The 26,542-nt window shown below is 38.6% G+C and overlaps 1 protein-coding gene across 3 annotated transcripts in view; it reads right to left on the reverse strand.

Moving 5' to 3' along the window:
* Window positions 1-26,542, reverse strand: part of znhit6 (zinc finger HIT-type containing 6) — a 59,655-nt gene that overhangs the window by 31,687 nt on the left and 1,426 nt on the right. For all 3 annotated transcript variants that reach the window (XR_013198347.1, XR_013198346.1, XM_077218658.1), the window contains exons 3-5: window positions 25,877-25,983; window positions 25,277-25,365; window positions 21,966-22,069 (exon numbers count right to left, since the gene is read on the reverse strand). Coding sequence is in view for 1 of the 3 variants with exons in the window: in XM_077218658.1 (XP_077074773.1) it covers window positions 21,966-22,069; window positions 25,277-25,365; window positions 25,877-25,983 (300 nt within the window). In the remaining 2 variants the exon portion in view is untranslated. The remainder of the gene's footprint in view (window positions 1-21,965; window positions 22,070-25,276; window positions 25,366-25,876; window positions 25,984-26,542) is intronic.

Raw genomic sequence — 26,542 nt, forward strand, 5'->3', positions numbered from 1 at the left:
ACAATCAAGTGTTTGGGTAGTTTTTGTGTTACCCAGATCCTGGGTCAGACGTAACAACCCAGTGTTTGGGTAGTTTTTGTGTTACCCAGATCCTGGGTCAGACGTAACAATCAAGTGTTTGGGTAGTTTTTGTGTTACCCAGATCCTGGGTCAGACGTAACAACCCAGTATTTGGGTAGTTTTTGTGTTACCCAGATCCTGGGTTAAACGAAACAACCCAGGGGTTGAGTTATTTATCGCAGGCTTTTTGTGACCTCTTCAGGAGAGAGCATTTCTTTGGTAAAATACAGTACAATACAACCAAATGGGGTTGTTTTTAACCCAGTGTTTTTTTAGAGTAATTATATTTAAAAAAATATTGACATTTTTCCCAGACATTGTTGATGATCGTCTTGTAACTGACTGTTATAATCATCTTTGATATATGATAATATCGTTCATCCCCATTGCACTTCTAAGACTCCTTTTAAATCTTGTAAAAATGTGCATAACACGTCCCCTTTAAGTCTTAAACACACAATCTGAGTCAGTTTGAACTGGTACTGAAACACATGTACACACGGCCATCACTGAATCACTGCATCGTTGTGCTCAATGCAAAACCCAAAAGGTTAATCGATGCAAACCATGAAAAGACTCAGAAAACCAGCAAACAGCAGAGATCAGGTTCAATCAGATGATCTCATGTGTGAGACATTTCAAAAAGACGCTGGAACAACAAAGCCTGCTGGGTAAGAGTTGCGGTTGCTTTAACAAGGCTTTTATTATGTCACTCTCAGGAAATCATTATCAACAGAAACAGGCACATCGGAAAGTGCCAGAAGTCTTAGACTAAATAAGCTTTTCAAATTACCAGTGGCATTTATCTGCAGTAGGCAGCCAGAAGCAATCCATGTCAGAGCAATGACATCAACAGGCTGAGTCGCGGGTTAATGTGTTAAAACCCCTGCGATCGAAAGGGAAAAGGAACAGTCGAGCTTCATTATAATGGAAACTTGATTTATACGCAATTGTATTTTCAGAACTGTGCATTAAAGGATTAGTTCTAGGTGTGTAACGATACACAAAACCGACGGTTCGGTTCTTCACACGGTTTTGACGTCTTGGTTCGGTTCGGTGGGGTTTAGAAAGCTAAAATTGCTTTTTTTTTTTTTTTTAAACAGTGGTTCAATTAAAAAATTGTGTCTTTGTCTTTAAATTAATTCAATTACAATTAAACGTTTTGCAAGGATAAAAAAAAACAACAAAAAAAAGATCTGCTAATGCTATGTAAACTATATAGGGAGCCCCGTACATTACTATAACATAAGGTTAACAACAGAGCCTAGACTTTTAGGCCCCGTCCACACTACTGCGTTTTCGTTTAAAAACGGAGAATTAAAACGAAAACGATCTCCGTCCACACCAGCGTTTTAGCTGCGTATTAGAATTGATCTCCGTCCACATTAAAACGACTGAAAACTCGGATCACGTGACCATTCTCCAACACTGTGCATGCGCGTGCCGGTGTAAACAGGAAACGGATGGACTATTCCTCAGATTTGATGAGGAAGCAAGTAACGTTAGCTACCTCTGCAAAGATTAGAAAATGTCGAAGCTTAACCCAAAACCGACGCTCCATGTACGGTTGATACCGCCGCTGCACACGGGAATTGTCATAGATCGCTCGAATAATAGTTTGCCTCCGGCGCATGTAGGCAGTTATAGCATTGTAAAATGCAGAATTTGCTTGCACAACAGCTGCTAACAAAGACATCAAAGTCAGTAACGCTTGTAATTCGTTATCCATGTTGCACTCACTAACATCAGCTACGTAGTCCAGGATGTTTTTGTTTGTTTTCTTCCGGTGACGGGACATGTGATGGGTGGCTGACGAATCAGGGAAGGATACGTCATGGGTGATGACTCCCAATCATAGAGCCGAGCGTGACCTTCTACGTCATCGTTTCTAAACTCCTCCGTTTTGTCCCGTCTACACTAAAACGCCCTCCGGAGATTCAAAACGAAAAACGGAGCTGCAGCGTTTCTAAACTTCTCCGTTTTGGGTCTTCGTTTTTCCCGTTTTAGTGTGGACGGGAGGTGCAAACGTAGCAAAAGGTCTCCGTTTTTAAACGAAAACGCAGTAGTGTGGACGGGGCCTTAGCCTAAATTCAGATGCTATTTATTTTTTAGATATAATAATCAACACATTGTATGAAAACATGTAAACTGAACATGAGGCAGTTTTTGCATTAAACAGGGTTCGTACATACTCTGTCAAATGAAATTCCAGGACTTTCAAGGACTTTGCAAGCACTACTTTTTAGGATTTCAAGGACTTCAATCAGCACTTATCAAACAATATCTTTATTATGATTTTTATTTATTTCATTACATTTTTTTACTCAAATTAAATATATATGGTATCTGATGTTTCACTTCATAGAGGTCAATCCATTGACCAGCGCTGTCAGGCATGGGAAATCCTGGGATATATGAAACTAATATTGATATTGATTTTTTTTCTTTTAATATATATGATTGACCTGAAGAATGAAAGTTGTATTATATACTTATCATATACTTAATATCATGCTCATAGCCATGAGAAATAGCTCTATATCTCAGACGGGCTGCAGCGTTGATTTAGCGTGAAACAATTGTGAATTCAAACAAATGTAAATTCGTCCGTACAAGCGCAACACGTGAAAGACAATTTAATTCAGTATTCGCGCGCGGAGACGCCGGTTTGCGGGGGCGCGCGCTGATGTTTGCGTTCATGGAACTTCTTCACTGCAAATGTCCAGTAATAATGTAGGGAACACTCGTTATAAATAAATCAGGTAACAGTTCATGGTTTACTTTACTTACATATACGATTTAGTTTTCATCCAAATAACACGTGCTGAGTGAACGATCAGCAATCAAGAGCATTCAACAGAACTGCGCTCTCGCTCGTTAGTTAACGTTTATAATAAGCTACTAGGCTTGGGCGGTATCCAAATTTTGATACCGTCAAACCTCCTCCCTATTTTACCGGGGTATACGGTATTACCGTGACTAATTAAAAATTATGACATAAGGCTCAGACAGACAGCGTCACCAAACTGTTGGCTTGTGTCTACACCGTTCAGAAACTGAATACCAGATCGGGCAAAAAAAACACAACAAAAAAAATCAAGGCCAACCCGTGCACGTTGTGTCTGATCCCGGCTGACGGCATTAAATGTTATATAATAGAGCCGGAGCCCTATTTAGACTAGACTATTTTTAATACGTGGGCCGTGGGCCGTAATTTTTTAACCCAGGTGCTGAGGGGGTGGTAGATATAAATATTATTTATAAATGAGCAAAAATGGGACAATTAATAATATTTAATTATTTTAATTATGACAATTGTATTCATTTTATTCATTCATTTAAATTAAATTAACAAGCAACAAGCAACAAGTGCATTTGTAAATCCGGTGACACGCGTCCATTGATTTTTATTAATACAACTTTTCTGTCAGTGCTGCAAAGATTAAGCTGACGATCGCCATCTACTAGTGGATGCGCATATATAGAGAGAAATGCACATCATGGATTAATAATCAGCGAGTGGCCTATTTCTTTTCGTTTTGAATTGTTTCGTTTAATGAAATTTCAAGCTTTATTTAGATATCTGTCATGTCTGTGAGACATACACTGAGGTTCGGTTAATTTATAATGAGATTTCAATGCAAGTGACCGCGGCGCGCCAGCGCATGATCAAGTCATGATTATGTTGTCTGATATATTTGATTCTGATTTATTATTGGTTGATAAAAAAATTATTAAAATTAAGATACAATTTATACAAAAAGAAATTCACTTTAAAGAAAGGCCTTTTACAAAATGAAACTTAATTAAGTGGTCAATGTCTGACTCCCGATGCATCCCATCTTACTCGTGCTGTTCAGTTTTCATTATCAACGTAAAAAAAATAACATTATAATATTTTAACAAATATAAACGAATGCGCTTATTTAATGAACTCGGGGCAAAATGCATCCTCGCAGCAGTGAGTTGGTGGTTGTTTCGGAGATGCGACATTAGGTTAGAGGTGTTTCCATCTCTCGCCTTTTTTATTGCAACATTTACAAATTGCCTCGTCAGTATTTACCGCCTCTCCCTTCTCTCTCTCTCTCTCTTTCTCCTCCACACTGTCACTTGATGACAACTACATAAGCATTTTTAGGCATTGAATAAATTATATTTATTTATTATATATAAGTGCCGGTAATGACGGTATTGAAACTGATACCGTTGCTATTTTAAGACCCCGCGGTATACGATATTACCGAAATACCGCCCAACCCTAAGCTACATGCCTCGTTTTATTTTCTTTGCCATTGACATCCGATTGAACTGCAAACCTTCCACTGATGTCTGTTTAAAGGGATGTGCTCGACCAGCTCGCGTGTCTGTGCCGCTGCGCGCTCAATCCATTGAGCGGTTTTCTCTGATCAGCTCACGCACCACAGCTGTATGTGACTATACACACGCTGTCTGGTAGGCCTATCCGTCGTTGTTGGTATCGGAGCATTTTTACGAGTACATCAGCTCGGTATTGGTGAATCCCTATTTTTAATAATTTCTAGCACTTTTCAAGTACCTCTTCAAAAATATGGCTGTTTTCAAGGGTTTTCCAGGACTTAAATTTCAAAAAGTCAAATTCAAGTACTTTAAGCACTTTGTACGAACCCTGATTAAAGGGGCGGTAAAACACAATTTTTCGAAGGCTGGGTTGTGTTTGTGGGGTGCACTGTAACATGTGTTCATGCTTCGTTTTTAAAAACGTTTTTAAAAAAATTGCATTATTTTATATATATATATATATATATATATAAAATTTTTTTAACCTTTATTTTACCTTTATTCTACACTGCTCTGCCCCTCCTTGTAAAAACAGACTGATGGTTTCCTGGTTCTATGAAGTCAGTCCCTCAAAAATACGCAATGGGCTCAGATTGGTTAGCTGGCCCAGTGTGTTGTGATTCGCTAACCGACTAGTGCACGTTTTCCGGAAACGTCACGCCCCTTACCTTTACCGGTAGTTTGTGCTTTGGTGTATTATAAACAATGGCGTCAATAAAACCATTCGGACCCAGAGAATGTGAGTGAAGATGATCGAGCAGAAGCTGTTCACGTACGGCTGTCAAACGACGTTTCAGAAAGGTTTGTTCTTTGTTGTCTCATTACCTTTTAGATACGCTGTTATTTAATTGTACTAATTATTATAGTATTACAAAAAATAAGCTTCATGAACAAGATTTTCATATAATCGTTCTAACAAATTATACTACAGTCCTCGAAGGGATTTTTTGAGTAAAGACTGCAGATCTATAGTGATCGTTTCTGACTGTATGCCACCGTTACTTTTGTATTTTTAGAACGATTGTAGACAAATATCTGTCGCCAGAACTATTAACCCAAAACGAACACTAAACATTGGCTTTACTGCAGTAGCCAAATCAAACACAGAACCATGTTTAGCATGCCTGTAGATAAACAAGCGATAAACAATACATAAAAGCTCTAATCAAAGAATAATTTACTCTAATTTCAAGTTCGCAGTTGTGATTTAAAAAAAAGTTTGTAACGTTAGGTGTTTGTCGGATAACGTTATGTATGAATGAGCATTTAACAAGCTGGTTTGCAGAGCCAAACAGCGTTGTCATTTGTTTACTTCCTTGCTACAACGTACAATTAACAATACGAACTATTACAGGAAAACACATCAACGAAAAATAAATCATACTTACAGGTTGTGGCCCGTAAACAACAGCTTCTGTTCTTAAAGTTGGAACTGCTCCATCTTTCACCACAAGCCGTTGTGCGAATCCTGCATTGAACTTTTTACTCTAATTCGTTATTTAAATATAATAATTTATACAGTTGCTGTCATTTTCATTAAAGGTTTTTTAAACAGATCAAATAATCAAGATATCATTAACAGGTTCAGTAAAATATAGCCTAATATAGCGCATTTATTTAGTTTAAGTGTTGATTTGGATGACTTCTGCTGAGGTAAATATAATGCTATGTGAAAAACTAAGCTGTTTTATTGACGTCTTTCCGCTGCTGAAACACCGATTGAGCGATTACACGAGTTATGATGCCTTTCAGTGAGTATACTGTATCTTTCAACATACCTTCAGGTGTCCATTCATGTTTATTCTGTAACTGAGGAAGAGATGATCGCGTTTACTCGCGCTCCGCGCTGCCGCTTGAAACGAGGAGCTAGTACAGCGATCTGTAACGCCACATCAAAGAGCGCCAAAACGGCATTTATTGTTTGAATTTCGGGGAGTGTTCGGTACACCATGAGAGAATCGCGATACATATCGTGGGTCCAAATTTGAGTTTCAAAGTCTCGACATGATCCCAGACGAGGAATAAGAGTTTCATCTAGACAAACCAGTGGACATTTTTATAAACAAAATAAACATTTTTATACTTTTTACCCACAAATGCTAGTCTTGCACTAGCTGTGATGCGCCAAACATTACATAATCATGTTGAAAGGTCAATCATGACGTAGGCGTAAGAATCGACCTAGTGTTTACAAAGCGAATGTGCAAAGACTAAAGCTCTATTCGCACGGGATAAGTATTACCTGGTGACCTCTAGTCATTTGTAATAATTGCGGAGATTGTCTGTGATCTTAATCCCGTGTGAATCGGCCATGTCTGTAATTTGTAAAGTAAAAATTCCCCCTCAAATGACCCGCCATATTTCCTGAACACCGAAGTCCTGTGATAATATTAGATGCGAACAGGGCCAGCGCGTCCATATAGGCGAACTAGGCAATTGCCTAGAGCGGCACTTTTGTAAGGGCGGCAAAATGTGTGGCAACCGGGAATTGACAATTCACAAAATAGGTTATTTATATGATTTACTGAGCTGCCGCTGCCGCCGCCCCCCTGCTCTCACGAGTCATGACTGGGTGATGGGAAGTTCGGATCATTTTACTGACTCTCGAGTCATTTCGTTTATTTAAGTGGCTTTAAATGTTATACTTTTAACAGCCAAATTTCCTGATCACATCCACCTACGCAATGTTGATCATATTCTGAATTGAGAAATCATAATGCAGTAAAAAATTATTTACAGAGAACATAAAATAATTACTTTACCTTCCGAGTCTTACGTTCATTTGGTTGATCCGTTCATTGCGTCACGTGACATACGCAATGAACAGATCGTTCATTAATCACCGATCAGGGACTAATGCAGGATGTCGAAACGAACTAAATTATCTGGTTGCGAATATAAAAAGAGACGACTTATAAAGGAGAAAGCTGGCACAGAGAATCGAAAGAGAGGATGCAGTTAAGAGCTTCGCTGCGATGAAGGCCCGCTGTGCGCGCTTCTGAAACGTAAGTTAAGCTTTATTTGCTCTTTAGTCGTTATTTACGATGCTGAACCTGCTGATGATATAATGTGCTTGCGGACATTTCATTTGTGTGTGTTTTACGCACATACAAACTTCACAAAACCTCAGGATCCACTTCCTCCTCACTTGTACTCTTCTGATTTTTGTAATTCTATATTATCATTTTTCTCTTTAAAAATTGAACACATCCACCAGCAACTTATGTCTACCTCTGGTCTGAACTCATCAGTCTCAGTTTAATTTGCTCCCACCGATTTATTCACAGCATTTGCCTTACCCTCAATAAATGAAATTTTGGAACTCATTAAAAAATCCAAATCTTCAACCTGCAGATTAGACCCCCTTCCTACTGTTCTCGTGAAGGCCGTTACTCCGTTTCTGTCCCCTCTCATTACAAACATCATCCGTTCTTCTCTTACCACTGGAATTGTTCCTTCTTCTCTTAAAACAGCTGCTGTAACTCCAATTCTTAAGAAACCTTGTTCAGATCCCAACAACCTTAAACAACCTATTTCAAATCTTCCATTCATCTCCAAAATTCTTGAAAAAATAGTTGCTGCTCAACTTCATACTCATCTTTCCTACAATAATCTATATGAACAATTCCAGTCTGGGTTCCGTTCTCTTCATAACATAGAAACGGCACTCCTTAAAATCACTAATGACCTTCTCCTGGCTGCTGACTCTGGTTTACTATCCATTCTCCTTCTGCTTGATTTGAGCGCGGCATTCGATACAATTTCACACACTATCCTTTTAGAGAGACTTTCTTCTATTGGTATTACTAATCTCTAAGGCCGCACTCAGTTCATTCAGTTAAAATCATTCACCTCTCATTCAGTTTCTGTCATTACAGGAGTGCCCCAGGGCTCTGTCCTGGGACCCCTGCTTTTTATTATTTATCTTCTCCCTCTTGTTCACATCTTCCATAAATATCACATTCAGTTCCATTGCTACGCAGATGACACCCAGCTCTATCTTTCAACCAAACCAAACTCAATACTTCCACCATCTTCTCTTACTAACTGTCTTCTTGACATAAAATCCTGGTTCACTTCAAATTTCCTTAAATTAAATAGCAATAAAACAGAATTGCTTCTTATAGGTACAAGATCAACATTAAACAAACTCCATAATTTTTCTATTCCAATTGATAGCTCCTTCATCTCCCCCTCCCCTCAGTTTAAGAGTCTGGGTGTCATCTTCGATAGCATCCTCTCTTTTACGTCTCATGTTAATAATGTTACCCGGTCTGCTTACTATCATCTCCGAAATATCAACCGTCTACGCCCTTTCCTTACGCCTCATTCCACTGCCATTCTTGTTCATAGTTTAGTCACTTCTCGTTTAGATTACTGCAATTCCCTTTTGCTTGGCCTCCCGCAAAAAACACTCCGTAAACTTCAAATGGTCCAAAATTCAGCTGCTCGTATTATCACCCGTACCCCCTCTATTCATCACATCACTCCTATTCTACAACAGCTCCATTGGCTACCTATCATTTACCGTATCAACTATAAAATACTTCTCCTAACTTTTAAAGTCATTCATAATCTTGCCCCTTCATATCTTTCTGATCTTCTCCATATACCCACACCCGCTCGCACTCTTAGATCCTCTTCTTCCATCCATTTCACTGTTCCCCGTGTCCGCCTTGTTACTATTGGGAGCAGAGCTTTCAGCTGCTCTGCTCCTCAGCTCTGGAACTCGCTTCCACCGGACCTCAGTAATATTGATTCCCTCTCATATTTTAAAATCAAAACTTAAAATTCATCTTTTTAGAATAGCTTACTCCCTCTGATCACAATTGCAATGTATTTTTTGTTGATAATGTATGGTGACCTTGAGTGTCAAGAAAGGCGCCTAAAATAAAATGTATAATAATAATAATAATAATAACAGCATAAGAAAGTGGTGTAAAGAGATTTGCAACAGTAATTTGAGGAGGTGAAATGTGATTATTTAGAAAAGTCCTGTCATAACTGCTTAAAGAAAAATGCCAGCAGGCATTTGCCTCCTGCATAAACTTTAATATTGTTGACATTTTGGGCACACGGGCGTTGCGCACTATTTGCGTTCTAAGTAGGCCTATGGCTTATTGGTCTTTGTGTGTTGTTGCTGGTTTTGCGTTATATGTAGGCCTATGGCTTATTGGTCTTTGTGTGTTGTTGCTGGTTTTGCGTTATATGTAGGCCTATGGCTTATTGGTCTGTGTGTGTTGTTGCTGGTTTTGCGTTATATGTAAGCCTATGGCTTATTGGTCTTTGTGTGTTGTTGCTGGTTTTGCGTTATATTTAAGCCTATGGCTTATTGGTCTGTGTGTTGTTGCTGGTTTTGCGTTATATGTAGGCCTATGGCTTATTGGTCTTTGTGTGTTGTTGCTGGTTTTGCGTTATATGTAGGCCTATGGCTTATTGGTCTTTGTGTGTTGTTGCTGGTTTTGCGTTATATGTAGGCCTATGGCTTATTGGTCTTTGTGTGTTGTTGCTGGTTTTGCGTTATATGTAAGCCTATGGCTTATTGGTCTTTGTGTGTTGTTGCTGGTTTTGCGTTATATGTAAGCCTATGGCTTATGGGTCTTTGTGTGTTGTTGCTGGTTTTGCGTTATTTGTAGGCCTATGGCTTATTGGTCTTTGTGTGTTGTTGCTGGTTTTGCGTTATATGTAGGCCTATGGCTTATTGGTCTTTGTGTGTTGTTGCTGGTTTTGGGTTATATGTAAGCCTATGGCTTATTGGTCTTTGTGTGTTGTTGCTGGTTTTGCGCTATATGTAAGCCTATGGCTTATTGGTCTTTGTGTGTTGTTGCTGGTTTTGCGTTATATGTAAGCCTATGTTTTATGGGTCTTTGTGTGTTGTTGCTGGTTTTGCGTTATTTGTAGGCCTATGGCTTATTGGTCTTTGTGTGTTGTTGCTGGTTTTGCGTTACATGTAGGCCTATGGCTTATTGGTCTTTGTGTGTTGTTGCTGGTTTTGCGTTACATGTAGGCCTATGGCTTATTGGTCTTTGTGTGTTGTTGCTGGTTTTGCGTTATATGTAGGCCTATGGCTTATTGGTCTTTGTGTGTTGTTGCTGGTTTTGCGTTATATGTAGGCCTATGGCTTATTGGTCTTTGTGTGTTGTTGCTGGTTTTGCGTTACATGTAGGCCTATGGCTTATTGGTCTTTGTGTGTTGTTGCTGGTTTTGCGTTATATGTAGGCCTATGGCTTATTGGTCTTTGTGTGTTGTTGTTGGTTTTGCATTATATGTAGGCCTATGGCTTATTGGTCTTTGTGTGTTGTTGCTGGTTTTGCGTTATATGTAGGCCTATGGCTTATTGGTCTTTGTGTGTTGTTGCTGGTTTTGCGTTATATGTAGGCCTATGGCTTATTGGTCTTTGTGTGTTGTTGCTGGTTTTGCGTTATATGTAGGCCTATGGCTTATTGGTCTTTGAGTTTTGTTGCTGGTTTTGCGTTATATGTAAGCCTATGTTTTATGGGTCTTTGTGTGTTGTTGCTGGTTTTGCGTTATTTGTAGGCCTATGGCTTATTGGTCTTTGTGTGTTGTTGCTGGTTTTGCGTTATATGTAGGCCTATGGCTTATTGGTCTTTGTGTGTTGTTGTTGGTTTTGCATTATATGTAGGCCTATGGCTTATTGGTCTTTGTGTGTTGTTGCTGGTTTTGCGTTATATGTAAGCCTATGGTTTATTGGTCTTTGAGTTTTGTTGCTGGTTTTGCGTTATATGTAAGCCTATGTTTTATGGGTCTTTGTGTGTTGTTGCTGGTTTTGCGTTATTTGTAGGCCTATGGCTTATTGGTCTTTGTGTGTTGTTGCTGGTTTTGCGTTATATGTAGGCCTATGGCTTATTGGTCTTTGTGTGTTGTTGCTGGTTTTGCGTTATATGTAGGCCTATGGCTTATTGGTCTTTGTGTGTTGTTGCTGGTTTTGCGTTATATGTAAGCCTATGGCTTATTGGTCTTTGTGTGTTGTTGCTGGTTTTGCGTTATATGTAAGCCTATGGCTTATGGGTCTTTGTGTGTTGTTGCTGGTTTTGCGTTATTTGTAGGCCTATGGCTTATTGGTCTTTGTGTGTTGTTGCTGGTTTTGCGTTATATGTAGGCCTATGGCTTATTGGTCTTTGTGTGTTGTTGCTGGTTTTGGGTTATATGTAAGCCTATGGCTTATTGGTCTTTGTGTGTTGTTGCTGGTTTTGCGCTATATGTAAGCCTATGGCTTATTGGTCTTTGTGTGTTGTTGCTGGTTTTGCGTTATATGTAAGCCTATGTTTTATGGGTCTTTGTGTGTTGTTGCTGGTTTTGCGTTATTTGTAGGCCTATGGCTTATTGGTCTTTGTGTGTTGTTGCTGGTTTTGCGTTACATGTAGGCCTATGGCTTATTGGTCTTTGTGTGTTGTTGCTGGTTTTGCGTTACATGTAGGCCTATGGCTTATTGGTCTTTGTGTGTTGTTGCTGGTTTTGCGTTATATGTAGGCCTATGGCTTATTGGTCTTTGTGTGTTGTTGCTGGTTTTGCGTTATATGTAGGCCTATGGCTTATTGGTCTTTGTGTGTTGTTGCTGGTTTTGCGTTACATGTAGGCCTATGGCTTATTGGTCTTTGTGTGTTGTTGCTGGTTTTGCGTTATATGTAGGCCTATGGCTTATTGGTCTTTGTGTGTTGTTGTTGGTTTTGCATTATATGTAGGCCTATGGCTTATTGGTCTTTGTGTGTTGTTGCTGGTTTTGCGTTATATGTAGGCCTATGGCTTATTGGTCTTTGTGTGTTGTTGCTGGTTTTGCGTTATATGTAGGCCTATGGCTTATTGGTCTTTGTGTGTTGTTGCTGGTTTTGCGTTATATGTAGGCCTATGGCTTATTGGTCTTTGAGTTTTGTTGCTGGTTTTGCGTTATATGTAAGCCTATGTTTTATGGGTCTTTGTGTGTTGTTGCTGGTTTTGCGTTATTTGTAGGCCTATGGCTTATTGGTCTTTGTGTGTTGTTGCTGGTTTTGCGTTATATGTAGGCCTATGGCTTATTGGTCTTTGTGTGTTGTTGTTGGTTTTGCATTATATGTAGGCCTATGGCTTATTGGTCTTTGTGTGTTGTTGCTGGTTTTGCGTTATATGTAAGCCTATGGTTTATTGGTCTTTGAGTTTTGTTGCTGGTTTTGCGTTATATGTAAGCCTATGTTTTATGGGTCTTTGTGTGTTGTTGCTGGTTTTGCGTTATTTGTAGGCCTATGGCTTATTGGTCTTTGTGTGTTGTTGCTGGTTTTGCGTTATATGTAGGCCTATGGCTTATTGGTCTTTGTGTGTTGTTGCTGGTTTTGCGTTATATGTAAGCCTATGTTTTATGGGTCTTTGTGTGTTGTTGCTGGTTTTGTGTTATTTGTAGGCCTATGGCTTATTGTTCTTTGTGTGTTGTTGCTGGTTTTGCGTTATATGTAAGCCTATGGCTTATTGGTCTTTGTGTGTTGTTGCTGGTTTTGCGTTATATGTAGGCCTATGGCTTATTGGTCTTTGTGTGTTGTTGCTGGTTTTGCATTATATGTAGGCCTATGGCTTATTGGTCTTTGTGTGTTGTTGCTGGTTTTGCGTTACATGTAGGCCTATGGCTTAGTGGTCTTTGTGTGTTGTTGCTGGTTTTGCGTTATTTGTAGGCCTATGGCTTATTGGTCTTTGTGTGTTGTTGCTGGTTTTGCGTTATATGTAGGCCTATGGCTTATTGGTCTTTGTGTGTTGTTGCTGGTTTTGCGTTATATGTAGGCCTATGGCTTATTGGTCTTTGTGTGTTGTTGCTGGTTTTGCATTATATGTAGGCCTATGGCTTAGTGGTCTTTGTGTGTTGTTGCTGGTTTTGCGTTATTTGTAGGCCTATGGCTTATTGGTCTTTGTGTGTTGTTGCTGGTTTTGCGTTATATGTAGGCCTATGGCTTATTGGTCTTTGTGTGTTGTTTCTGGTTTTGCGTTACATGTAGGCCTATGGCTTATTGGTCTTTGTGTGTTGTTGCTGGTTTTGCGTTATATGTAGGCCTATGGCTTATTGGTCTTTGTGTGTTGTTGCTGGTTTTGCATTATATGTAGGCCTATGGCTTAGTGGTCTTTGTGTGTTGTTGCTGGTTTTGCGTTATTTGTAGGCCTATGGCTTATTGGTCTTTGTGTGTTGTTGCTGGTTTTGCGTTATATGTAGGCCTATGGCTTATTGGTCTTTGTGTGTTGTTGCTGGTTTTGCGTTATATGTAAGCCTATGGCTTGTTGGTCTTTGTGTGTTGTTGCTGGTTTTGCGTTATTTGTAGGCCTATGGCTTATTGGTCTTTGTGTGTTGTTGCTGGTTTTGCGTTATATGTAGGCCTATGGCTTATTGGTCTTTGTGTGTTGTTGCTGGTTTTGCATTATATGTAGGCCTATGGCTTATTGGTCTTTGTGTGTTGTTGCTGGTTTTGCGTTACATGTAGGCCTATGGCTTATTGGTCTTTGTGTGTTGTTGCTGGTTTTGCGTTACATGTAGGCCTATGGCTTATTGGTCTTTGTGTGTTGTTGCTGGTTTTGCGTTATATGTAGGCCTATGGCTTATTGGTCTTTGTGTGTTGTTGCTGGTTTTGCATTATATGTAGGCCTATGGCTTATTGGTCTTTGAATGTTGTTGCTGGTTTTGCGTTATATGTAGGCCTATGGCTTATTGGTCTTTGTGTGTTGTTGCTGGTTTTGCGTTATTTGTAGGCCTATTGCTTATTGGTCTTTGTGTGTTGTTGCTGGTTTTGCGTTATATGTAGGCCTATGGCTTATTGGTCTTTGTGTGTTGTTGCTGGTTTTGCGTTATATGTAGGCCTATGGCTTATTGGTCTTTGTGTGTTGTTGCTGGTTTTGCGTTATATGTAGGCCTATGGCTTATTGGTCTTTGTGTGTTGTTGCTGGTTTTGCGTTATATGTATATGGCATTTTGGTCTTTGTGTGTTGTTGCTGGTTTTGCGTTATATGTATATGGCATTTTGGTCTTTGTGTGTTGTTGCTGGTATACGTTGCAAATAGAGGGGCGGCACAATTGTTTTTCGCCTAGAGCGGCAGAAGTGCACTCGCCAGTCCTGGATGCGAAGAGGCATCTCTGTAATTTGGCTGGGTCGTTTATAATTTTTTCAAGGTTTTTGTTTCCTGTTCGCTTTTTTATCCATCTTTCGTGAAGAATGGAGGCTGCGTTGAAGTGTTTTGATAGTAATTTGGGTGCTGGTATACACCATACAACTATACAATTAGCAGAAAGAGAAAGCTGAAAACCATCAGAAGAGCAAAAACAAAAATAATGTTTAGATGGAGATGATCGACATGTATAGCAGCGTGCGGTAAGGCACATTCTTCTGTTTACGATATATCATACAGCTAGACCTATAATAACGACAAGACATTTCCAAGCAATAGTCTATTGACATCATATCCGGGAGACAAGTCACAGGCTTTGCTTATCCTGTGCGAATGCGCCACACGAAATTCAGATGTGGGGGGGGGGTATTTTTTTCTAATTCACACAAAGTCCCCAGATAATACTAATCCCGTGCGAATAGGGCTTAAGTCAAACGCCATTAAAAAAATAAAAAATAAAAAAAAGTAAACAATATTCGAAGTTAAAGAAAATGGAAGAAAAATGTTCACTCTACTCTACATCTTCCGCCTGACCTTTCCAACGTGATCACGTAATGCGTGAAGTCGTGGACATGCAAGTCCAGCATTTGTGATTAAAAAGTATATAAATGTTTATTTTGTTTATAAAATGCCAGCTGGTTTGTCTAGATCAGACTCTTATTCCTCGGGCTGGGAGCGTGTCGAGACTTTGAAACTCACATTTGGACCTTCAACCCGTTGGAGCCCATTGAAGTCACTATATGGAGAAAAATCTTGGAATGTTTTCCTTTGAAAACCTTAATTTCTTTTTTCGACTGAAGAAAGAAAAACATGAATATCTTGGATGACGTGGGGGAGAGTAAATTATCAGGAAATTTTAATTCTGAAGTGAACTAGTCCTTTAAAAAACATATACATTGCATGAAAATGCAGAAATCCATGGTTAATTGTGCAGCACTTTAGGATGGAGCTGGAGAGTTTTGCACAGGCAAACATATTAAAAGCCTGTAAAGACAGCAGAATCCGTTCAGAGGCCCAAAAAAACCTGCAAGGACTCGTTCCAACAGCAGCTTAATGACACCTGCAGAAGTCAACATCACTCCAAACGAGCCCTGGCGCTCATGGACAACACGTCCTGTTCGATAATTAATTGGTTATTCTACATGACATCTCGAAGGTAACGGCGCATACACTCCCAAACACAAGCTGGCCTTTCACCTAAGGCAGATGTTGCGCAGTGAAGTCTGCATAACGTCTAAAGCAAAGGCACACCAACGCAGTCAACAATGCCAGTACAGAGTGGAAACTAAGTGACCAGGAGCCTCTGCGTCGCACAAAACACCACTTCCTCCCGTTTCAATCAATATGGACGTAGTGTGTGTCACGTCACCCGTAGTGTTTCTGAAGAGCATTTTTGAAGCTCAAAGTGGGCAGAGCCGGCCGGCGCCATCTTGGTAGCGCGTCACTCCCGGAAAAACGAAAATGGGTGCATTAGCTGAGGTGACGTGACGCTAACAGACAGCAGACAAACAGCTAGTAGTGACATCAGCTGCAATCCGCCGTCACTCAAGTGGCCACGCCCTTAATTATGCAGAACTTTAAGGATTAATATAATTTAAACGAATGAGTTATAAAAAAATGTCATGAAATGCAAAATTAGCTATATAGACCAAAACCACTTTTTGCACCAGACTGTAAACATGTTTTTTCTGCTGTAAAGTTGGGCATTTTAACATTGGGGTCTATGGGATTGAGTCTCTTTTGCAGCCGGTCTCTAGTGGCCAGTCGATGAACTGCAGTTTAAGTCACTTCAGTGTTGGATTCAAGAGAGGTTTGAAGGTTGCCGCTTGCTTCCAACTCATAAGTTGTGATTTATAAAATCAAACTTGAAAATTTGCGCACCTGTAAGTAAACTCTGACCTCTGCGTACAAACATTTTGGATATGGAGCAGTATGGCAAAATTAGGGCTGTCAAAACGTCTGAAAAGCTAAATTCAAACTTCTTTCTTAAATATTAGCAAAATTTGAATTATATTAAAATTCTAAAGGCAATACTTAATAATAGAGGGAAAAAGTACTGTATTGTCTCCTATGCCCACAAGAGGGCGCAAGCGAGTTCAATAAGCAAATATGAACCAAATCAAGCATCGCATCTTTTATTGAAATGAAATGATGATGCATTAACTTTTGAACCATTGTTTTTAAATAAAATATAACTTCCTTGATGTGCATGCAAGGAAAATTAGGTTACAATAGTGCATAAAACTGTACAAAAGATTGTATTTCAAATAAATGCTGTTCTTTCGAACTTTCTATTCATCAAAGAATCCTGAAATAAAATTGTACACAAACTTTTCAACATTAATAATAATAATAATGATGAATGTTTTTTGAGAATCAAATCCACATATTAAAAAGATTTCTGGGGGATCATGTGACACTGAAGACTGGAGTAATGATGCTGAAAATTCAGCTTTGATCACAGGAATAAATTACATTTTAAAATATATTAAAATAGAAAACAGTTATTTTAAATTGTCATAATATTTAACAATATTAATGCAGCCTTGGTGAGCAGAGAAGACTTCTTTTAAAAACACTAAAAATCTTACCGATCCAAAACTTTTTAAGTCTGAATATTTTTTGCTGTACGATATTTTTGGCTTTCGGTGCATGTGCACTTTTAGTAAGGATCCTACGCACAGTTTTATAAACGAAATCCCTGCACATCACGATCTGCAAGAATGACGGCGTGAAAAAGACATGTCATGGTGTTGACAAAACATATCGGCTACAACGGACAGGAAAAATCCTTGTGTCCTCAATATAAACCCAACAGATGGGCGTCTTTTTCGCAAAGGATTCCATGTTCCACGATGAGATGCCAAAGCTATCGCCGTTTATCATTTCCGAAAGAATTAGCGAATTCTGCTAAGTGGCTTGTAAAGTAGCTGACAGCGATCCTCCTGAGGAAGCACACAGATCAGCATTACGGTGATTTACACTCATTCAGGGGCTGTAAAACTTCATCCAGAACACATGTACAACAACACGCCAACAAGGAGCATCCTAAAGCGTGAACTTTGACCTAAAGCACTGCATTGGGATCGGTCAGGTTCACGGCAACCGCACCGCGTCTGATGGGTGTGTTGTGAATTTGAACATTCATTTTTGGCTTTATGGTTTGGCTTTACACGGCCTTCCCTCGGCACATCTGGCTAAAGCGCAGCGTGTCGCTAACCATGTGCAGTTGCTGAACATCTGCTTCTGATATAGTGTACTTGGTACATTCCGAAACCCATTTCTGTCCCTCATTTGTCCTGCTTCTGTCGCTCATACCAGCAGAATGTCGCATACAGTCAAACCAAAAATGATTCAGACACCAGATATAATTTTTTATATTTTTACTAGTGTGTACAGGACACTTAAGTTCATTTATGTAAGTGAGGAGAGCAAAATAAAATGAAACTCTGACATATTATACCCAAATATTCTTCATACAGGGAATTATTCTGACACTTTGAGCTGATAATGTTTTGCTGAAGTGTTTTTTTCTTTAAATGCTAATGCACTTTTTTACACCACAGACTGAACAACATGAAGCATTGCTTGGTGATTGGTTGAGCTAAACTGGTATTATCTAATTGTGTAGTTAAATTTAACAGCTGACAGATATTCAACGTAATTCATGTGTGAGAGTCTAACAGAAGGACGGACAAAACCAGTGAAATATCAACTGATTTAATAACTCATATTTTATTACCATTTTCTAAACTATAGCGAATAAACTGAGATAATGTGTGTGTCTGAATACATTTGAGTTTGATTCGTATGTCACATTGTACATAACAGGGCTGCCAAATTTTGAGTTTAGCTTGGAGTGATAGTTATAGATTGGGGGGGGGAGGTGATTAATAAACTTGTGATTTGATTCTGATCTTGATTCAATATCGATTCATTTGGATATTTCAGGAACAGAAGGGTAGAATGTTAATAAGGGAAACAACAAACACCTCTTTCCTACATTCGACTAAAAGCTCTCATTCATAACCAATGGATAGAAGCTTTTTATTTTTTTGTAAAATGTACTTCAGTGTACGGAAGAAATGGTCTGTCTCTACTTTCGTTACATTGGAAATTTAAATCACGGCCTAGTGTGCAAAAAACCCAAAACGTCACAGAAATACTTCACATTCACAATATACTAGTTTATATGCATCAAACAAAACACTTGACGCCACTTAAATACCAAACTTTCTTCGTTCTTTATTTAACTGGTTCGACAAGATCGTTGCCAGACAGACCGTAAAAAAAAAAAAAAAAAATCCTGTTACTTTACTCCAAGAAGCTGACAGCCAATCAGATTGCCTGATCAAAAAAGTCTGAAAGCTTCCCACTTGTCCCAAAAGAGCTAGCCTACAGCAAAATTGGACGAGGCATCCAAAATAGAAAGTCAACAATATAACGATTCAAAACTTCAGCACGATTTATACATCATGAACTTTTTCCAGTCTGGATTAATTTTCTTCATCACAGTTGAAAGGCCAAGGGTGACTAATGATTAGATGTTTTCACTAGGGATGTTAATAATTTAAGGATTACTTGCCTTTAATAATTTAACTGTTCATGAACAGTTACACAAGTAAACAACAAATAGTTAAACTTAACCAAAAAGGTTGCATTCTCAGTTAATGGTAAAATTAAATTAATACAGATGCTTCTTCCAACACACTTCATTCACTGATCAGGTTTTAGATACTGCTAAATAGAATGGCAATAAATATTGTTTGATGACAGTAGAGATATTTAACTTCTAATTTGCCCACAAAATATTGCTTTTTTTTTATCAACACAGTACAAAATACTAGTACCTTTGACATTCCTAATTAGTATGCTAATTATACATTAGCCAATCACAGTATCCCTGGAACTCACTCGGCCAATCACAAGTCTCTCTGCAGCAGACTCGGCCAATCACTAATGCCCTTGCTGAGCACAGCCAATCACAAGCACCCCAGCGACAGCATCCGCCAATCACCAGTGTCCACTCCACTGCCATATATGGGAGGAGGTGATGTTATGAAGGGAGGTGTGTTCAGTAGATGATCTCTTGTCTTCAATGACATTAATTACACTAAAAGAACAGAACAGGAGTAATGATGTACGGTCCAGCCTGACAGACTGTTCTGCCAGCTTTCTGCCCTTTTAACACACATTAAATAACAGAATTCCACTGAGCAGCACCAGAAACTGACATTCATCAAGAGCCACGTCCATCAGATGAGACAAAAACCCTCAACATCACTGCATTTACCAAGAGCGCCACCATGTGGCTCAATGCAAAACAAAAGACAACTGTGTGAAAGCATATTTTTGACATAATTGCACCGGGAGCGGATTCACAAAATATTCTTTAAGAATAAAACTGCTATTTTCTTCTTATTTTCTAACATATCTTAAGAATTTTCTAATATTTTTTTCTTAGGATTTTTCTAAAGACAAAACTTAAGAATTTTAATTCATGGAAATAATGTTTTTTTTTTTAAATCATCATAGATAACTTCTTAAACTTAGGATAACCTCCAATTTCCCAAAGGTAAGATGTTTAATTAATTTATTGTTTTTTTTTAAATACTAAGCATTACAACACAGAAACTCCATCTTGACACAGGCTTGTTAAAACAATCATTTAAATTACCCATCACATTAGAAAACGGTAAAACGCGGATGCTTATTATTAGGGATAAACCGATATGAAGATTTTGGCCGATACCAATGACCGATAATTCTTTATATTTGAAAGTCGATAAACGATACATTGGCCGAAAAATAATTTGTATATAATTTTTGAGAGCCTGATTACAAAAACAAAAGTTTCACGATTAAAAGCCACGTCTCAAGCACAAAATTATAATGTTCTCATTATGATTTTATGTAGCCGATATGAACTTAACTGTATTTTTTTGAAGTGATTCCAATCATATTTCAAGCGATTAAAAACCATCATGTTGAACAGTGTGCCTCTGAAGAGTCTCTGCTGAAGGAAGCAATCCATTATTTATCAGCCAAATTTTCTTATCGGGCCGATAATGATATCCCCCTTTTGATAATTGACATTAAAATGCAGTATACAAACCTAAATGGTTGTAATTCAAGAATGCTTTGGAATATAGACCTAAGTTTGGTCTTGTTTTAAAGAAAACAATCGGCAGATTATTACTGAAGTGAAAGCACTTCAAAAAATTAAAGTATGAAAAAGTTATGGAAGTTAAAATTTACAGTAAATCAAATATACTTTATTAATATATGTTTTTTAATATAAAATAAATATTTTACAAAATATTTTTTACTATAAAATTACTATAAAATGAAAGCTATATATCTAACCAAGTTGTGTTCCAAATTTAAAGTTGATAACACAAAAATTGAAGTTCCCATGAGATTTTGTTTAGGCGTTATACCAAAAATAGCCACCGGGTGCCATTGCATTCCATTGAATTTAATTGTATGCATTCTGCCATAACAAATTAATACATTTCTATCCAAATATCACTTCTGTCACTAAATATGGAACCTTGAGACTCAGACCTTTCTGACAATATGTGTTTTGTCAAGATTAGAACATTTTTGATAATAAATTATGAAAGATGATGCCCAAAAGGGGAGGGGCCTAATAAAAAAATACCGTTTCTATGGTAACGCAACGTCCAATTTCAAAACGGTTTTTACAGGATGAATTCTGAGTTCGTAAGCTTTCAAATGATACCTAATTTATGATAACTACTAAAATATGTGATATAATAATAATAAAAAATTCTATATATATATATAATATATAATATACTTGTTAGAGGACTTTTTACTTTACTTTTTAAAATATAATTTTATCTTTTTTTATTGACAAATACTAGATTATGTTTTATTATGAACTTTTAGCATTAAAAAAACCAAAGTTTCAGTTATTAAAAGTGTGTACGTCGACTTTTTGTGACAAAGGTCAGAAACTCCTGTAATGACGTCGATTTTTTGAGGTGCACTCTTGTCATAAATTCATATATTACTGTTCATACAAAATTTGTAAGAAAAAAACAGCGCTAAAATATCTATTCAGGAGTCTTAGACCATTCCAACGATATATAGTTTGTCATGATTAAATTAGGATTTAATAGTAATATTTTGAAGTAAATTTCGGTTGCCCGTATACGGGCAAGTGACAGTTAAGGGGTTAAAAAATGAACATATATCGTCCGATACCGATACTGTGGCCGATATATCGCGTATCCCTACTTATTATGATTCTTATGGCAATTTGCAGGCGGAATTACAATTAATTACATCCATACAATGAATCCATACTATCATCTGTACCTTGAAATGCAATGTCGCTTTGGATAAAAGCGTCTGCCAAATGCATGAATGTAAATGTACAATCATATAACGATAAACATTTTCCGCACAAATGCATCCCAGAGACTTACGCTCTTCTGAAGACGGTTCTGTTCTCCCGATGTTTGCTGAACGTTTTGGGCAGAAACTTCAGGGTGACTTTGACTGCTCTTGCTCTCCTGATCATCCACATGCCCTTAAAAGAGAAAAAAAAAGTGAGTTCCCTTTTGACGTCACGCGTATAAAGAGTGTCTGAGTTACATGTCCTCAGCTTTTTTGTCTTCAGGAGCTGCTTTGTCTGTGTGAAGATATTGTTGGTCATTGCTTGCCAAAACGGTGCCAGAGAGTGTAAAGCTAAGCTGTAAATTATGATGGGCAGTCTGCAAAAGCAGCCCACTATCATATTTACCTCCCTCTCCAACTATTTGTTGGGGTTTGAAATAGGGATGCACTCTCCTTTGGATGGGGGCTTTCTATGGATGCACAGTAGGGATGTGACGGTGAAGATATTTTCCCACCGGTTAATTGACGTGTGACAGCACCAGTAATACCGGAATCACCGGCGGGGGCTTTTAAATCGCTAATTTAAAGGCAAACGTTAAATGCGTGCGTTTGCACGGGCAGTGCGGTTGTGCGTTTTGTTATTGTGCCCTGAATTGGCGCAAATTTGAAAACGAAACTAAATTTTTTTTACACCGCTTATAAAAAGCTGGTGCGGCAGTGCGCACTTCACTTTCACTTTTAAATTAGCGTCAATTCATCCTTCGCAGGGAATTTGATTGACATGCAATCTGACCAATCAAAATCCACCATTTTTGTCCGCCAAAGCAGTCAGGAGAGTTAGTAGATTAACGTCGGTGGATTTGAACTTGGCTTTAACTGAGGCAATCTCTCACGACACATTACAGAGTCACAAAACGGTAGGCCTATTCATTGTTTAATTTTCTTTGACTGACCAAATTTGAAAGCTGAGACTTTGTTTCATATTAAATATGACCTACTCGGTCCTGTCTGTCAGCGCGTTCATTTAAGACTTTATTTAAATCATTTAAGAGTGCTCTTATAAGAGCACATACATGAGGAAACTCGACAAAACGGACATTTTGGCATAATTTGTGTGTGTTATGGTTTGTTCAAGCCCGAAAGAGAACTCGATACTGACGCGCGGCAGTGCGCACTTCACTTTCACTTTTAAATTAGCGTCAATTCATCCTTCGCAGGGAATTTGATTGACATTGTTCAAGCCCGAAAGAGAACTCGATACTGACGCGCGTCTTTTCTGTGTGTGCGTGTGTGAGTGTGTGTGTGTGTAATAGGCAGGACTTAACGGATACTGCGTAATTGATACCGCGGTGGTCAAGTGATACAACCAGTGTTGCGACTGAACACCGGTAACACCGACTATCGTAACAAGCCTAATGCACAGATATTAAAATTTTGCCCGATACCACAACCAATAATTCTTTACATTTGAAAACTGATAGCCGATACATTGGCCGATAAATCTAAATTAAAATTTTTACATACTTTGAGAGCCTGATTACAAAAACAAAAAGCTCACCATTAAAAACCATGTCCAAGACACTTCAACATAAATCGAACATATACAATACAGTAGCCAGGTTTGAGCCAGTGTAAGATTCCTTAACTTTGAAAATTAATTTTACACTCCAATGGCCAACTTTATTCATTAAAAAATGTTAACACTTCATAATAAGGTTTCATTTAGTTAACATTAATTAACGTGACCCAAGAATGAATGAACAATGCTTCTACAGCATTTATTAATCTTAGTAACATTAAGTCATTTTTAAGATCCAAAGTTGTATCTTTAACATTAGTTAATGCACTGTGAAATAGCATGAACACAAATATTTTATTAACTATCATAACAAAGGCTATTGCTCGCTGTTAGCTCATTTTTGTTAATGCATTAACAAATGAGACCTTATTGTAAAGTGTTGCCAAAAATCTATTGCCTGACAAAAAAGCTAAAGTAAAATAAAATAAATTACTTATTAGTATGATCCGTGTATATGAAACACAGGTAAACTAGTAAGAGCGGTTGTGTAAACCTCACTCCACTAGCGACAAACGCTAGAGATTGTAGTCTTTACACCGTGTCCTAACCAGACGCGACGTGATGGGATTCCAGCGACAAATAATTAGTCTGTCCACACTAGACGCAACGTGACTGCCGGACGTGTCAAAATCAATCGAAACACACAGCCAATCAGAACAGCGTGTGGGCGGAGTCTCGCGGCACCAGAGAGTAATCCTGACGGCACTCGCAAGACAATGTACAAGTAGGCTACATAATACACAAATATTACAGCATTTAAACATTATTAAAAATACATAGGCTGAGTTACTAAAACAATCTTTGTCAAAGAATACACAGTTTGAACGTTCTTGTTTCCATTTGTTTAATTTCCAGATCTGAGGTGAATTATCTATTGTTGCTTTTACAGCTGCAAAACTGGAGCACTAAATGATATTCAAAGTCACATTACACGCTTTTAGCATTAAATAAAGCACATAAACAGTACCTGAGATTATCATTGCCACACTTTGTGTTTGTTGTTCAAGCGCGACGTCGCAAAAAAAAAATAGAAACCGTTTCTAAAATGGAGTCGTCGCGTGTCGCAGCTGGTTAGGACAAAAACTCTGATTAAAGGTGATCTAAGCGATGCCGGGTGACGTCACTTCTTGTTGATGTTTAAAGTATTGTCAAACAAACGGAGGCTAGCTCGACCCCCCCCCCCCCCCCTCCTTCTCATCCGCGCACTAACCCCCCAAACTCCACCCCCAAACCCTTCTCATCGGTTATTGGCTGGAACAGTTTGTTATGTTTCGTGTTGCGGGTTAGCCCAGTTTGTTTTTGTTGCCGTTGGCTTTTTTACAGTGTGTTCAGGGGACCGGCAGCTAGCGGATAGTGAGGAGATGTTTGCTGTATGTGACAAAAAATGTTTTGGCCTAAAAAACGTGTGACATCGCTTAGAGACCCTTTAATCATGGAAAATACGCCTTTTATCGCGTGCCGCGTGTAGTTAGGACACGGTGTTAGCGTCCTTATTAGAGATACAAGGCAAGGGAAGTTTATTTATATAGCACATTTCATACACAATGGTAATTCTTAGTGCTTTACATAGAAGTAATTAAAATAATCAAAAGAAATTAGAATAATTAAAACAGTTTAGAAGAAAAAAAGAAAGTAAAATGCAGTCGGACGAACAGTGGCACAGTGCTCATTCAGTAAATAAACAGCTAAACTGAAGTGTTTTGAGGCTGGATGTGAATGTGAGTGTAGGAGCACATCTGATCTCATACAGGTTCGAATCCTGCATGGAGCGGGTTTAGTAGGACCGGTTGAATGTGGTGCCGTGACCCGGGTCGTGCTCACCTCCTTCGGGTGTTGCCGGCTGCCGAGCAGGACGGCGTCTCTGTTGGACTGTTGACTCAGTCGAGCGGTGTCCTCCAGAAACCTGTAATCTACATGAGCGGACCGTTACCTCAACAATAACTAGGGCTGCACAATATATCGAAATATCGCACACATTTATATTGCGATATGCATATCGCAACGGCTTACGATAACTGGGGTCATGAAGATAAAATCACTCGCTGCTCTCGGCTGAATCACTTTTGCAGCTTTAATAAGAATCAGTATACTATATATATTTAATTCATAGAGTGAAAACTAAGCCGTGTTTTATTTTTACATTTGATTATTCAGTTTCTGTTGTTAACTCGGAGATATATTAACTGTAGCATAAGAAGTTGTAGGGATGTTTTCTTGTGACAAAAAGAACACGCATGTAGGTTATATAATAGATACTCTAAGTTTATTTTACGCACTTTAAGCATTATCGTATATCGCAGATCTGATTATTTAAAGCGTTATCGCATTTTTCTTTAATATCGTGCAGCCCTAACAATGACTCCTCACATTCATTAAGTGTTGAACTGTCAGTGTTTCTGTAGAGACGCTACGGACACTCACCGTCGAGCAGGTTTATTTCATTAAATTCAGCGAGAGGGACAAACGTCGTCTTGTCCCGAACACCACAGCATCCCGACAGCATCTTGTGCTGCTTCACACAGGCCAAACTGCACAGAGAACAGACACAAAACTCACAACAGCACACAAACACATTTATGAATAAACAAACGAGACACAAAACACACACTTAAGGCCCGGGTATACTTTATTTCTTTACATGAACAGAAATGCGGACGGCTTTTTACATTATCATATGTTAACATGACATTGTGGGTGTGAGTGTGTGTGTGTGTGTGAGTGTGTGAGTGAGTGTGTATGAGAGAGTGAGTAAGTGTGTGTGAGTGAGTGAGAGTGAGAGAGTGTGTGTGTGTGTGTGTGTGTGTGAGAGTGCGTGTGCGTGTGAGTGAGTGAGTGTGTATGAGAGAGTGAGTATGTGTGTGTGAGTGAGAGTGAGAGAGTGTGTGTGTGTGTGTGTGAGTGAATGTTTGCGTTTGAGTGAGTTTGTGTGAATGTGATAGAGTGTGAGTGAGTGAGTGAGAGTGTGTGTGTCTGTGTGTAAATGTGTGTGTGTGTGTGTGTGTCTGTGTGTAAATGTGTGTGTGTGTGTGTGTGAGTGAGCGAGCGAGTGAGACTGAGTGTGTGAGACTGAGTGTGTGTGTGTGTGTG

Source organism: Siphateles boraxobius, unplaced genomic scaffold, assembly GCF_051911475.1.
Source record: "Siphateles boraxobius isolate OS27281-9 unplaced genomic scaffold, OSU_SipBor_1 77, whole genome shotgun sequence".
Classification (NCBI taxonomy): Eukaryota; Metazoa; Chordata; class Actinopteri; order Cypriniformes; family Leuciscidae; genus Siphateles; species Siphateles boraxobius.